This window comes from Anopheles moucheti, chromosome 3 (genome assembly GCF_943734755.1).
Source record: "Anopheles moucheti chromosome 3, idAnoMoucSN_F20_07, whole genome shotgun sequence".
Classification (NCBI taxonomy): domain Eukaryota; kingdom Metazoa; phylum Arthropoda; class Insecta; order Diptera; family Culicidae; genus Anopheles; species Anopheles moucheti.
The window spans coordinates 51,051,736-51,068,205 of record NC_069141.1 but is presented as its reverse complement, the minus strand read 5'-3'; the positions used below and the strand labels follow the sequence as shown (position 1 = coordinate 51,068,205).

Below are 16,470 nucleotides of genomic sequence, written 5' to 3'. Positions count from 1 at the left end.
TTGTAAATAGTCCAACACTGGTGCCGAACCACTGGCATACAAGAATGAGAACATGTGCCGTACACCATTCGTATACGTGATTTAAGTTAGAATGTTTCGTTTGTTTTATCGTAATGGTTAGTCCGATAGTATATTCTCCCAAAACAATGCAGGAAGCAAGATAAGTGGTACAGTATACAGTATAACCAGCGTGTATATATAATATTTAAACACAAAACGGAACTGTTTAGCGAGATGATAATGTTAGGTTGCGTCCATGATAAGAGCAAAGACACATAAATAAACGGTTATCAACATACATCACTGTTCCGCTGGCTCTGCCTCAAGTACCGACTGAACCCACTCGCTGAAGTACCCGACGTCGACGAACACGTCCGGTTGGCCTGTTTCGCACTTGCCCCCGACGGTGTAGCTTCCAACGCCAACGAGTCTGTCTTCGAACACGGCTGGACCACCGTAGTCACCCTGTGGAAGAACGGACGGTTAGTATATGAGAAAGAAATTAAAGGTCGCTTTCTTTACGTACCATACAGAATCCCGAACCTTCGCTCGTGTCCAGACAGAACACTCCTTCGTAGTAGTCATCTCCCATCGCTTCCCGGCACTGGCTATCCGGCAGAGAAGTCAACTGAGCGTACTTCAACCGGAACGCCATGTTACCCTCGACGGTGCTACGTCCGTATCCGGTAACGGTGGCTAGCAGGTTTTCGCCGAAAGCTTCCTCTCCAAATGCAACCGGCCGGGAAGTGGACGAAAGGTCGAAATTCCGTTTCACTTCGACGACAGCCAGATCGTACTGCAAGCCATGATCGTACTGATCGTGGAAATGAACCGTTTTTACGCGATTATATCTGCCGTTCGAGAACAGCTTTTCCGAACCATAGAACACGTTGAGCTGCTCCACAGGTAGTCTGTCAAAAATTGGAAAGCAAACCATTAACTAGCAATTGATTTAAATTATGCCTTGCGTAAACTTACGGAGTATCGCCATTGAAGAAGCAATGGGCAGCCGTAAGGAAGAACCGTTCGTGTACCATAACGCCACCGCACACCGTTTGACGCTTCAGTGTCAACGCTACCTGGTACGGGAACTGACCCCGCCGTGCATCGGTTCCATCGGCTACACGATCTAAACCATTGCCCTGGACAACGCAAACACCCAAAAGCGATAATACAAAACTTGGCCAGAAATTCATCTTCTAGACACCTGCAACTGACTGGCACACCGTGGACTGACTGTCGTCGGTGGTTGGACATGTTTTATAGTACGCTCGAGTACCCAACACGTCATCGTCTACCCCATAGTCAGTCATGGCAGCATTGATCCACTCCACTTGGAACGGCTTGCTGGGATTAGCTAGTCTTGCAACTCGAACGGAAGACTTCCAATGCCCGACAACCGAAGAACGTTAACGCCAAGCGTCAACAATGGCTCAGCCTTTTGTGTGATCCCTGCGCGATTGTGAATGCGTCGATACGAATTTTAATTGAAGTAGTGAAACAATAATCATACCCCTCCAAACAACAGAATGTATTGATTATTGAGATTAAAGGCCGAGAGCCATTGTATTTCGGGTGTACCGCTTGAAACGCGCCTCATCTGCGCCAGTTGTAATGGAAAACAACTCAGTTCGTGCTGGGAGAGAGCGAAAAAAAAGGGGTGAAACCCGCATCCCAAAAGCGGAAAAGCGACACACATTTAGAGCGTTTTTGTTCGGAGCTGCAAATGAAAACAGCTGTAAAAGTGGGCACTTTTGATTCGTTCTAATGTGCCCACCAGTGATCTGGGCATTGTTTGACATGGAGCAAATTAATAAAAATCTACACATTCGGAACACTCGCCGTTGAAGGGTCCTTTCCGGGCTGACATTAGGTGGATGTTCATTTGGAGTGCTCGGACGTGAGGTAAGCTTTTGTGTGCAAACGTTGTGAAGATTTAAATATTTTAATAGTCATTTGCGTCAGGTTGATTTGGTAACTTTATTTATTGTCTTTTGATTTTAGTCAACATTGGAAAGGAAACGTATTAAAGCATGTTAAAATAAATATGTAAATAAATAAATGAAATATGTTTATTTTATTTAAATATTTTGCAATTTCTGTTTAGTAAATAAGAGTTAAATATACAGAAGATATTATATATTATGTATACATTTTTTTTGCAAATTTCAGAAAACGTGCATGAATTTGTGGAAGAGTATTGTACTAGCTACGAGCACAACGAGTTGTATGAACCGTATAAAGTTCTTTCGTATAAAGTGATTTTCTTGTGCGCCTGTTATTTGATTATCTTTCTACCATCAAGCATGGTTAAATTCAAATTAAATGTAAATTTAACTATCGTTAAAGTTGAGCAACCTCTACTCGTCCGAGAACATGCGAAAACCGAGAACTTAAAATCAAATTCTCCTCAAACAACAGCTTATGGGTTGAACACTTGGAAAATGTACCACAAATTACAGCCACTCACAAATATAACACAGACACAGAAAGTTTATAAATTGCAGAAGGATTTTTTAATTTAATTACAAGACTTTCGAGAAGCTACTCTTCAGGAACATGAGTTCAACAAGGTTTATGATCATATTGTATCGACAATATGGAATCTCGTATTAACTTCGATTGCAAAGGACTCTTAGATTAAGTAATATATTAAATTCCTAGATATTTTTAAATTATTTATAATCAATTTATTTGAAAATGTTTCCTTTAGAATGATTTTTTTTTCAAAATCTCTACTAAAGACTGTTGACTTCATTAAATATGCTGATTTTTCTAAGCTTTCTAGTTTTTCTACGAAACATTGGTAGGAACATTTTGCAAACTATTATGAAAAATTAATTTAAAGTTCAAACATAACTTTAGCGACCACACTAATGTTGAGAACTTACAGTTAGTTAGGTGGGCTTGGCGAAGAAGGTGACAAAAAAGTATAAGGAGCAAATTTAAAACTCCACTACTTTTATTTCATTTTTTTAGATCGGTTTAGTACAGTAATAATACTTATAGCTTTGTTAATGTCATGCAAAAATTATCGAATAATTTAAAATTTTTAATTTTTTTACATTATTCCCCATATATATTAAAGATTTGAAGCAGTTTCCTTTCTTTTTTATCATTCAACTAAACTCATCTAAAATCGTTTGAATCTATCATTAAATCATCTAGCATAAACGGTATTTTGTAGGACAATTTGTATTTCTTCACGTATTTGAAATCAATTTAAAAAATCCTGTTTAAAATAACGAAAAAAGGATCGGATTTAAGTCATACCAATGGGATTGATCAAGTTGATGCATTCAAAATAATGAACCATGGTGAAACGAATTTCACCGGTACAACTTCTCACGATTCTCACCTGTCAACAAGCATGCGCATCGATCCCGAAACAACTCGTCAATTTTATTGCAAAACGCGTTAAATTCCCCTTCAAATGTGCGTAAATAGTTGTCGCCATCTTCGTAATCCTCAACACCAGCGTGGATCAGCGACAATTAGCCTTGGCACACTGGAGGTGCGAAATCCTTTCCGTGCTCGTTGGTCCGGGCGAAAAGCGTATAGAAGCAAACCGTCACCGTTGACAATAGATCGGGATCATTTCACGGTCCGGTGCACGGTGAAAGCATTTCTCCCACAGACGCGCCACAGTGCAGACCGTCTAATCCTGTCCCGGTTGACCGAGCGCCTTTCGTCGGTGGGATCGTTCGCAAGCCGCAGTGTGTTTTATCAGCCGACTTCAAACCACTCGAGAGCTGCGGCAGTGTGTGCGAATGTGGATATCGTGATGCCACACGGTACCTGCATCAGCCGGGATGATCGGGATTTCTGGTTCCACTGTGTTGTTTTTTCATCCTTCCTTCAAGAGAGCTGTCTTTGCGAATCCTAGCAAAGAAAATGAGCATGATCTCTTACTTAGGAGAGTTGGTTCGCCGACGTACAATGTGCCCAAAGTCTTTGGAAACAAATGCTATCATACCGTGCAGGAGAAAAGACTTGAAGGATGTTCTGGTGATTCAAACGAGGTGAAGTAGAATTCTTCTCACAGCACTTGTCCTCACCGTCTTGCGAGTGTTCTAATGTGGTGTGACATTCGGCACCTTCATAGGTGGCGAATTGTTTCAACCTTGCAGTAAAGATCGCAGATGAGAACGCATTTTCAATGGCCGTAAGGATCATTGATCGTGAGCTTTCGGTTTGTTTCATTGTACTTCTCCTAATTTTCCCTTTTTTCTCTCTACTCTTTTCATTCAGTGTGAGTATGTTTTGTCGCCAAAAAAAGGAAAAAACAAAACAGGAATTAGCTTTTTAGAGGTATCGCACTTGCTTGCTGGTGAGCTTCGGCGCATTAATGGTATTACGGTTGTGCGTGCCTCTGGGAAGGACGGAAACGGACAAACCCATCACACTGAGGTGAGTGTTAGCTTGAAGTAGGCTTAACACGTTTGTAAACCGCTGGCAAAGTATATTTGCCGCCTTTCAAAGGATAATTAGCCGCTAATGGGCTCGAGCACCGTAGGCATTGAAATTTAGCTCAACCAGGGGACGAAAGTTAAAAATAGGAGTTACGCATGCCGGATGGTTTTAATTTTTCATTCCTGTACCGGTAGATTGTGTGATAATGCGATGTGACTGTGATAATGGAAAATGAAATTAAAAAATTACTGCCATTGAAATTTGTCAAAATATTAATTGAGAGACCATATTTCGTGAGATTCAATAAAATGCAGAAAGATTTATAGTTTGATTTTCTTTTCGAGACGGTGTCTAAATTCTCCCAAAGTCAAACAAGTTAGATTTAATTTCATTTATTTTTTTCTAATTTGAAGCACTTTGAACAAAGTTTTTAAAAATATGAAATTTTGATGATTTATTAGAATTAACCAGCAGAACTCAGGCAGTGAAAGGCCTGCAGAGGAATGAGGATTGGTTAAACATGTAGTTAAGCAATTTACCACTAAAGGGTAAACAACTCCATAGCAGATAAAATATAATTTGTGCAGCGTAAGAAATATTACACGACTTCAAAGACAGGTTAAAATTTCCAAAAACAAAAGATATAATATTTCATTCCACTAGTTTGGACTTATTTTCAACAAATTGAAACATAACTCATGAAACATGGTTATAAATTATATATATCGAATTTCTAATGAAAAACTATATAATTTTATTTTCAATCCAGGTGAAATATGGTCCAGCCAAAGTGTATTTTTAAATAATAGTATTTTTAGATAATAAGTAATAGATTCTTTATTGAACAATTATGAGCAACAAATTTTTTTCTTCAAAAGTTGGAAGAATAATGGAAGTAGCAATTAAAACAAAGTTGAGAGAGATGAAATGATTTTTTGAAATTTAAAACTCAACTTAAAACAAACTAAACGCCGTAAATATCTTATTTGGCCGTTTCGTTTTCTTTTGATTCTGGCCTATCAAATTGGCTGTATAGAAGAATCTAAATGTTGTTTAACGAAAACATTCTTGTGACTTAATTTAGAATTGGCAAAATTACATTTGTTATAAAATATTTTTCTTTTGTATAAAATGTTTGTTGTTATAAAATATGTTTTATTCAGAGCAAGCACGCAAGAGTTACTAGCGTATCATTCTCTGATTCGTTTTAAATTCCCTAGTATATTTCAGTTTGTCAAAGTTTCCAGTTTGTTGAAAAATACTGTAAAATTTAAATCTGTAAAATGAACCATTAAAAATATAATTTTTAATAAGGTATTTATAAGGTGATAGATTCAAAGTTTTGTATCATTTCATTTCTAACGCCATTGTTGTATTGACGATGCCGAATAGAGGGTTTACGGTGGCAAAGTGAATGTTGGCGACGACATTCAGTGGGTTTACGATGGCCGAATGGTTGTGTCAACCATGTAAAATATACACCAAAAATAAAGTGATTTTCACATTGAACTTTTACCATTTTCTTAATTATTCTTTATAATACCCCATTTTGCTGATTGATCTGTGCAGTACGATTAATTTCAATTATCAGTTCCCTGAGGATTTGATGAGGTCGTTGTAATTGAGTTAGCGATTTTGGACAGTTATGGAGCAAGACTGGGAAGTAAAAGATAACCAATTAACGTTACAATAAAGATGTTGAGCTACAACGTCACATATGCCTTAATGAAAGGTGATCCATCAAGAATAGATCATGGTTGAATGATGTATTTTACTAATCGAGAAATATTATTACTGGCACAAATAAGGAATTAATACAAAATGTGGATACAATCAATCTAAATCAAGTTTCAAAAATGATTTAATAATTGCGAATAATTATTTATTTATTTATTTATTTATTTATGGAAAAATAATTTGTCCGCCCATAAGGCTTAACAAAAGTAATCTTATAGTCTAATCTTAAATCTAATAACATGTCAGAGGAGGAGGAGGAAACAGACTAAACATACAGGATTACAAGGAGTCATTCATTAGTCGAGTTCGAAAAGTAGATACCGAGATGTTATAATCGAAATGATAAAAAACGCAGTTAAAAGATTTCATAGCTCGCAGAAAAGGATCATTTTGGCCGAAAGAGGTAAGGCGAGCCGGGATGAATAAAGGAGGACGGGAACGGAGACGACGACAAGGAACATATAGGTTAAGCTTGGATAGTAAGGATGGGGCATCAATATTATTGAGGAGAATCTTAGCGATGAAAATGGCTTGCGTATGTGAGAGGAGAGATTTAAGATTTACAATTCCCAGCATTCTGCAACGAACGGCGTAGGAAGGCATCGGAACATTGGAGTGTCGAATCAATGATCCGATTGCAATTCTAGTAAACTTTTTTTCTATGTTAACTATTCTTTGAAGAGCGGTGACACCGGCAGGAGCCCAGATCTCATAGGCATATGTAATAGTAGATCTAATCCAGCAGCAATACAGCGCCTTTAGACAGAGAGGGTCACGAATATCCGTTGAGAGCCGACATACAAGCCCTAGAACTTTGCGAGCTTTAGCCACCACACTGTCTATATGTACCTTAAAGGACAATGACTCATCAAGCCATACGCCGAGGTCTTTTACAAGAGACACTCGTTGTATGGTAGAGTTGAGAAGTGAATAGTTTGTGGTTGTTTTCCTAGCGTTGTGACGTCCAAAGGATACAGAATAGCATTTTTGCGCGCAAAGTTCAAGCCCATTAGCCACACACCATGAACAGAAAGAGTCAAGGTAGGATTGAAGCAGACATACATCATTTGTCGAAGACACAGGAAGAAATATTTTAATATCGTCGGCATATAGCAAGTGTCCGTTATGGGGTAAAACATTAATACAGTCATTTATAAATAAGATAAATAACAGAGGACTAAGGACGCTTCCTTGGGGAACACCAGACAGACCAGTAAATTCACAGGACAGAGAGCTACCAACGCGAACACTATATTTACGATTAGATAGAAAGGATGAGATCCACCTTAGCATAGGATCTTTAAATCCAAGTTTGGCTAGTTTTGACGTTAACAGTTTATGTGGTATGCTATCGAAAGCTGCTCGGAAATCTATATAAATTGTATCAACTTGCCTACCAGCAACAAGGTGTGAAAAAAGGAAAGATATGAAACACATAAGATTGGACGAAGTTGAACGTTTTGGCATGAAACCATGTTGATGTTGGGATATAATTGACGAAACACAAGGTTGTATTGAGGAGTAGACAAAAGACTCGAATACTTTAGCACATGCACTTTGGATGGAAATTCCTCTGTGGTTGGAAATGTCGGATCGATTGCCTTTTTTAAATATTGGTATAAGAAATGCTGTCTTCCACAGCTTAGGAAAATAACCTTGGGTGAGCGATTTGTTGAAAAGTGCTGCTAGGATAGGAGAGAACACAGAACAACAATTTTTGATGACACAAGATGGTATACCATCAGGCCCTGGAGAAAAGGACAATTTTAGTTTAGACAAGACAGACATAATAGAAGCATCCGACGCAAGTGGCACATTACAATGGAGAACTTTCTCTGGGGTGTAGGATAGACCATCAGCCAAAGGTACAGTACGACTTGCCGGATTCACAAAAACGCTAGCAAAGTGCTTAGCGAAGAGATCACATATGCCTTGTTGGGTGCAAGCATTCTCACTGCTAAGAAACATAGAGGATGGGAGATTTTGTTGACCCCGACGCGCATTTACGAAGCGCCAAAATGATCTTGGTTGATACAGTAGGCGAGCTTGCATACGGGAAATATACGAGCGGTATCTATTACGGTTATAATTACGGTAAGCGGTGTCTGCATATTTATAGATTTGAAAATGGAATGCAGAACGTGTTCTGCGATAGTCTTTTAACGAGCGGTTTTTATCTTTCCGTAATACACGTAGATACCGATCTGACCAAGGAGGACCAAGGGAGAGCGGGAGGAATGGACAACATAAAGGGAACAGACATCGAACCTTATCAGTGAAAAGCTGTATAATATTGTCGAGATTGTCGTCAGAGAGTAAAAAACTAAAATCTTGCCCTAATAATAAACATTCAAATTTACGATAGTCAAATTTCCTAAAATTTAATATGCGTGGACGCTTAACATTAAGTTGGCTGTGTTTTGTCAAGTTTGGTACAGGTAGAGATAATTCAAGTGCTGGGTGATGGTTGTCTACATTGGTGAGGGCTATCGGCGCATTTAATACTTCTGAGCAAATAGCAGCTGCTTGAGAATTACCAAATACAAGATCAAGTTGACGATCATTCGCATTTTTGATACCTGACAGTTGAAAAAGGTCGTTCTCATTAATAATATCAACAAAGGGCCAACTTGATGCCGAAGTAGATAAAGGAATGTAATGCACGAAAGGCTGTGCAAACCTGTGACTGTTCAATTGTGGCCCTGACGTAGATTGCCAAGAAAGAGATGGAAAGTTGAAATCGCCGATAGCTAGGACAAAATCGGGAGGTTTTACGGACGCTAATAATTCGCTGATACTATCACCAAGTGTGTTTACGGTCGATGTGTTGCAACTGACAGACGGTGGGATGTAAACAGTGCCGATGAACAATGATGCATGTGGTAGTGTTATCCGAATCCATACTTGTTCCAGAGAAGTTGCCGATAATGAGATCTCGCGGGATAATATGGATGAAGCACACGCGATCAGCACACCACCACCACGACGACAGTTGCTAGATAGAGGGCTACGATCGCATCGGTACACGGTGAAACTATCGTCAAAGATCAACGCCGATGGGATGGTATCATCTAGCCAGGTCTCCGTGAGAATAAAGATGTCATAGTCCAAGGAGTCGATACAGGAGCGAAGCGTTGCTAGCTTGGTCCGAAGCCCACGCACATTTTGATAATAGATGTGAAAGTTTGGCGAGGATGTTGGCGACTTCAGTGAGTGCATGACAGCAGGATCATGGCAGCAGGCTGATCCGAGCGGTGATTTACATTTACATTGTGGCTTCTTTGATAAATTTAATAGAATTTAAATCAAATAATGCAAAGTATCACTATTATATTATTAATAGTAGGGGACTATTCACAAAACAAACGAACTCAAATAATTATTACAATACGATTATTCATAACACTAAACATTAGAATGACTTCATAAATATTGTTACATCCTTCGAAAACTTGAAACATAGTTTTTAATTACCGTTCCACCCATGCTCTGTACAGTTCATCGGGCAGATTTGACTACGTATCGTACTCATTTGCTCGAAAGCTCTTCAAATGGTACTTGCTATTTGTTGCCAATTGAAAACAACGTTACCGACAAAGAGATCTTTATCGCAGCCGGCCGCGATAAGCACTCCATCATATAATGCCGATCGATACGATCCCCCCGTTTGCTTTACCCCCGTCAACGCCGGTGGACGCCTTTAATTTGGTTTTTATTAATATGGATATTTATTGTAATTTATCCTGCGAACATTAACACCTGGTCATCGGTTCCAATGCGAGCTACTACTGGCACTACGGGGGTTTGGTGGAATCGGTATCGCATACCGTGGTGCCCAGCCCCCCTTCACCAAATCGTCTGATGGCGTTCATTTGCTCGGCGCCTTATCAACAGCGCGCGCTCGGTGGAATATTAATTTCATTATTTACCACGGCGCAAAGGCACAGTTCGTAAGCGCAAATCGTGTACCATTTGCAGTGTCTTTGGGCGTTGAAGTGATTTGTGGTTGCTGTGGGTTCGGTGCATTTTGGGAAATGGGAAATGTCGTAATGATTTACGATTTGTTTGCATTAGCATCGGATTTCATTGCGGCTGAGTTTATGAAACGTGGCCAAACGAAATGATGATGTTAGTGTTGCATTTAACTGCAGCTGGAACTTTCTCCAAGGATCACCCATTTGGTGGCCGGCTTTGTGTAATGGATCCTTTTCGATCGCTGTATTATTTGTGCGTGTCCTTTCGCAAGATGCGCATTTCCTTTACCAGCCACATTTGACCTTCAGCGTTGGTGCAAAAGTATCAGTTTGCAACCTCAGCCAATTATCAGTTACGGTAGCGATTTGATCGTTTCGGGGTCGGAACTCAAACGCCCTCGAAGCGCTCTACTCCACCGTATTCTTGGGCCTCTGTTCTTACATTGTAACATTCCCTTTTGACGGAAGCAAACTTCTTCCAGATTCAATTGCCCGTTGCGAAATTGATACTGTTGTGCGAAAACGGCACTGGGCGTTGCCTTGCAATTTGCTTACGCATTTGTAAAACCCCCCTTATCCCTCGATCGTCGCAATCTTTGGCCAGACGTTGCCGAAAGTATCACAAACAAGACGTGCGCTTACCAAACTCCCGCTGAGACAGAATTACAATCTCTTATTTCCGTTGTGTAAATCGAATTGATCGCCGGTTTCAAAAGCGGCGAGAGCCCAATAAAGGTACCGTAAAAATTGAATTTCATTCATATTTGGCGATTAGACGACGGCACAAAAGAAAAGCTACGCAACGGTACCAAATCCAAAACTCGAGGCATCCAACACGTTGCCACTGTTGTGATGCCAATTTTGTGCGGATTGACAAATGTAAGTGAAAAGAAAAGTAAAAAAGAAAAACATGCCCAAACATAAGTTACCAAACACCATTCCTATTGGCTGACGGCTGAAGGCGGAAATATGACCGCCGGTTTTATTAATCTCGATCGCTAAGGATTGAAATTAATCAACCGTAATCGGGGACTGCTTAGCGGGGCATAAGGACTTTGCAAGAACCGGATGCGGACCTTCAGGATGCGCCCCGCTGATTCGTTGGTTGACAATATTTTCCGGCTTCTTTGGGAGATTTCGGTGTGCTTAATGCTGTTTGTTTGCGCGTCTGTTACCAGTTTCATCTTCACCCGGTGCCAATGGCTGTTTGTGCCGACCGAGATGGATTTAAAATCGTGGTGACCATTGGCGAATGTTCAAATTAATTTGTTTTCAGTATAAAGAGCTGGTAATTTATATTGGTTCACACTCATATTTACAAGTTTGTAACATTGAAGAGCGATCTTTTAAAAATCATACTTTTTAAATAATAAATAAATATTAATAAAACAATATAATAATAAAATAATAATAAAATAATACAATAATAATAAATTAATATAATAATAAAATAACAATAAAGTGAATATTGTACATGTACATTCATCAAATATAAATGAAATTGACTGTTGTTCCAAACTGTCACAAGCTGCCACAGCCAATCCAACAGTTTATGATCGGATCACGCACACTTTGGTATCCTTTTTCAACGACGAATTGTGGCTGCCGATTTTGCTACAATTAAATTCGGTTTAAATTGCAACGAAACCGGCTTGGTCTTGTAGCATACACAGGGCCGAAGAAAAGAATACATCTTTTCGCCCGATTCAACTTCGGAAGGGGGCCTCATTTGAGAGTCCTTTAGTCCTTCAGCCGCCAGCCCTTATATCCCTCCCGTTCCCGATACTCGAACGCCCAGCAGGGGATCGTCTCCGGGACTGTCGGTCGGGTGGGCAGGCCTCTCAAAAAGGGATCCGCTTCCAACCGGGCCACCGGTCGATCCTTTGCGTCCTTTGCACCGGGCGAGCCACGACGGAGTCGGTTTGTATGCCTGAAGTGCTAATACGAGAAATGTGGGTAAACATTGCATTAGAAACCAAACATAGCCGCCGGGCTGGCTGTCGAACCGGAGCGATGATTATGATGCTAGCGTGTTTGTGTATCATTGTGCTGCGTGTGATGGAAAGCATTTGGTGTGCCAAAAAGAGTGGGAAAATATAATTACCGTTTTAAGTTTACCCATACCTGGGGAACGCAAAAGTGGGTCGTTTTGCACGGGAATGGGTTGTAATTAGGTGGGATTTGTAAAAGTTGTGCACCATCAATAGAAATTGTCACATGCTTTCGAATGTTGGACAGCATGGTTGGTTTAAGGGTAGGGGTCAGAATTGGTTCGCATTGGAGTAAGTGGTTTATTAGACAAAAACAAATTAACCATGCATTTAAAACAACATCAGAGTTAACGTTTCACAACTACATAATGTGTATTCTTCAATGCTTAGTCAAGACAAATTTCAACTAACTTCGGTTTGTATGACTTTACACCGTCAAATATATCGAGAGATAAGTAAATATATTACACACTATTTCGTAGTTACCAATGCGTGAATGTATTCAAAGCTATTGAAGTGTGTAGGCCTTAAAGATTATTATAAGGAATATCAAATATTTAGTGTACAGCATCAAGAGAGTATAGACAATCAATAAATTGAAAAAAAAGGCATATTTTTGAAATTTGTTTTAATATACGAACTACCTTTATATAATTTCCAGGGTACGTGAAACAAGTATTTTTTTCAGGATTTTTTTCAAACCGAACATAAAATCGGCCTTGTGTAGTGTGAAAACTCATCGGAAGCCAATAATGTAAAACTGTGTTGAAGACAATAGTTATATTGGATTTTGGTAATTTCAACACAAGACAGGATGGCGAATTAAAAATCGACTTTAATAGAAGATCTAAACATTGGCTATATTACAAAAAAATTTAAAAAATGCTCAAAATATTACTCAAATACTCCAATTATCAGTCACAGATTGATTGAGTACAAATTTCTCAAGGCATTTGCTTCTTGTTTTTAGCCTTATCTCGGGCATGCTCGGTTACTTAAAAATACTACTGTTTTGTGAAAAATTGTTGTAATAAGGAAAAAGGTGATTTCGAACACGAAAATGCAAATGTCTAGTCAGTCGGTTCACAGGTCTTCTAGAAATAAGATTACTATTTAGCAAACTATAATTTATTATTTTTTAAAAGAAACATTTTTCTAGAATGCGTTCCGCGGGAATTTGAGTTTGAGATTTTTAAAGGTATTCTTGTGATGTGTGATATAAACATAAAACTACAGAGAAAATACTTGATTTAAAGAAAACATATTTTTCTTATCTCTTAACTCATTAAAACGAATCTCAAGAGCAATATAGATTAATCTCATATGAAGAAATATTTTTTCCATTACTGAGTTTCGAGGTTGCACCTAACTCTCAGAATGGCCCTTAACTCTCTTTTCTTCCAACCAATAGAATAAAACACTTGTGGTCTCCGTGGACCACGCAAACAGTCTATTGCGGACAGAAAACAGTTCTACCTCGCCTGCTATTACATCGGCCAGGTTTTTTGAATGACTATGATGCTCGGTTTCCTGTAACTTCCTTAAGGCTTCCCCAAGCATCTGCTTGATTTGCATTTTGGCTCAACAATCCCATTTCATCGTTTTCTTCTCTCTCCCCTGCCCTTGATGCTTCAACTCTCAAATCCTCTAGATACTCCTCCCGACGATTGGGATACAGACCTTAGACAGAAGCTCGGCCTTTAAGGATGCATGTCACCTGTTCGATTTAGGTATTCATTTATACCATTTTCCATTTTCGGTAAAATCGGAGCTGCTACGAAGCACACCAATAGGCTACCGACCGTATATTACTGCAGCATTTCATGAGTTTTCAAAAACGGTTGTAAAACGACTTCGTTTCCTCGATTACCCTCAGATTTTTTTTTTTTCATTTCTTTCTGTTGTTTTTCAAATTTGTTTCATTTTTCTATCGGTATTTGAGCACCAGCTTGAGATTTTCCTCAGTTAAACACATATTTTAACATTTCCCTGTTATTCCATTTTTACATTTTTGTTACAACTTTTATTTTTATTTTTTTTACAATTCGCGCAGTACGTATCGGGTATTTTCGTAGTTTTCCGCGTGGTTTGAGTAAATTTTCCACCAGTCTTCATACAAACTCCGTCAGTATTTATTGTTTCGATTTTCTCGTACTTTTCGTTGTAAGTTTAACAATGTTAATTTGTTTTAGCAGCCCAAAGGTATTTTTACTAGCACGAGTACGCACATTCTTCACAAAATAATAAGAAAATCGTAGAAACATAATAATCACCTATCATGATTCATATTAAAGATAGAAATTTTAAAGTTCTTGTATTTTTTCCATAATGCTTCAAGTACTGTCCTAAAAATAGCTTTGTCGATTGGTTATCCTCTTATCGAGCGTTTTAACAATATCATGTTAACGAGAAAGCCTGCCAAAGTTAAGTAAGAAAACAATTCCCCAAGTATGGAAGTTTACAACTTAATTAAATAAACGCAGTATTGTACGACTAGTTCGGCACCCAAAAGTAGAACAACAAGAAGAAACAATCCATCAAACCGTATTTATACTATAATCTGAGACGAGAGGAAAAAACCCGCATTGTCCCCAAATGGTCATATTCTTCCTGAAGTATGTACCGGATTTTCTTCACAGCAAATTTCGAAAATATTAAGCATCTGTCACAACATTTTTTTGTTCTAGGGTGAAACTTAAAATAAAATAGTCATAATCCATCCAAAGTGGTTTTAGATACAGTTTCATAACTGCTACATTGTCCTTCGCCCTAGATCCTTAAGGCTCGCTCTTGCTTGGCACACACTGGCGACGAAGTGCTAAAACAGCCACCAAACAAAATGCGTCTCGTAAGCAAAACAAACAAACGCAAACGCAGTACTAGTAATGCAAAATAATAATGATGCAGCGAACGCGCGGTTGCCTGGTGGATGCGAAAGCAACATCTCCACAGGGTGGCCCTTAAAACGAGCCGGGCCCGATAATCCTTCCCAGCCCAGCGTCGGGAAGCTTCCTGAGGTGTGCTGACGGCGAAAGCACTTGGCCACGGCGGGACGCATCCCGGGGTTTGTGAAGCCGGTTTCAGGCACAAACTTCGGCTCTGGACGCTGGAAGCTACTCCGGGCATAGACAAAGGCAACGAAACCGACCACTGAAACGACGAACGGTACGCGGAGGGAATTGTAAATGCGAATTGAATAAATGGAAACAAAATTAAATAGCTAAGTGGCCACTCGTAAAGTAATAACCCTTACGAAGTGGAGTTTACCAGAACACATTCTGCGCCACGGATGACTATGTCGCTGGTTCGCGATGGGGTTCGTTTTTTTTGTGTTCTTCATTTTGAGTCTAACGTTTCCTTCGGTTTACAACTAAGCCAAATCTGTCGCTTGTCCCAGATGATGTATTGTGCTCACAAAGGGAAAACAATTGGCCATCCATCGTTAGCCCTTTCAGCAACTGAACAGCGCCCATCCTGTTGGATTGTTGCATTTTTATATTTGATTCGTAACTTCGGAAACAGAAGGTCGAACATTCTATTGATCGCATGATTTCGATAACAGATATATCAATATATAGAAAAATAAATCATAAATCATTGTCCGCAGTTTGACATATACGCTTTTAATAGGAGGTTTGTACTAATTTTCCTTTTTATTCAGTCCATCGCCGTGACTGCAGCGTTTCGAGAAATCATGACACCTTATCTATTTAAATATGTTTTCTGTATTTTTTGCACTGATTTCATTCCCGAATCAGGTGGCTCAGTGTGTTGCGCAGCTAGTGGAGACGGAAGTTCGTTATGCCTTCGCCGCTTTTGATTATTCTCGTTAAAACGGCTTGTTTTAGTTATTATATCCAACCGAGCCAAAGGGAGCATAACTATAAAATAAAGAAAAGTCTTAAAATTCGCTTCATATTATCACAACGTGTGCATGTTCGGCTCACCTTTCCAAGCAATCAAACTGCATGATCGGCATCGCAGTAGCACGATGCATTCGTCGCCATTCCATTTCTTGCAATAGGTGAATTTCTTGTGCCAGCAAAAAATCCCAATGAGAAAGCAAGCAGCAAACTGCTAACAACAGTAGGGCAATGGACCGATGCATGTTCTAGCAGACGGTAACACTGGTAACACTCGGCAGACACGGACTACATCGAGCACAAAACACAAAAAAACATCTATCAATGAGTAGCTTCAGGGCTAGACTGATTATTTTTGGAGTCATTCACTCCAAACGGTACGCTTTGGTTGATATTTCGTGATGATTCTTGCTCTGTCCGTGCTCTTTGCTGATAAGAATAGGTTTTGCGCGTACATTCATAATAAAGTAATCAAAATTGCAGTGCTTCAGA

General features: G+C 39.3%; 1 protein-coding gene across 1 annotated transcript; it reads right to left on the bottom strand.

Moving 5' to 3' along the window:
* Positions 1-300: 300 nt before the first annotated feature.
* On the bottom strand, positions 301-1,196 carry LOC128305164 (serine protease SP24D-like). The gene is made up of 3 exons (XM_053042485.1): positions 979-1,196; positions 527-911; positions 301-465 (listed from the first exon to the last, which is right to left on the bottom strand). The coding sequence occupies exons 1-3, from the start codon at positions 1,194-1,196 to the stop codon at positions 301-303; spliced, it is 768 nt and encodes a 255-aa protein (XP_052898445.1).
* Between the last annotated feature and the right edge of the window lie 15,274 nt (positions 1,197-16,470).

Coding starts and splice junctions, on each gene's coding strand:
- LOC128305164 (XM_053042485.1), bottom strand. CDS start 1,196: ATGAATTTCTGGCCAAGTTTTGTATTATCGCTTTTGGGTGTTTGCGTT. Junction 912..978: donor TTCTTCAATGGCGATACTCC/GTAAGTTTACGC, acceptor AATTTTTGACAG/ACTACCTGTGGAGCAGCTCA. Junction 466..526: donor AAGGTTCGGGATTCTGTATG/GTACGTAAAGAA, acceptor GTTCTTCCACAG/GGTGACTACGGTGGTCCAGC.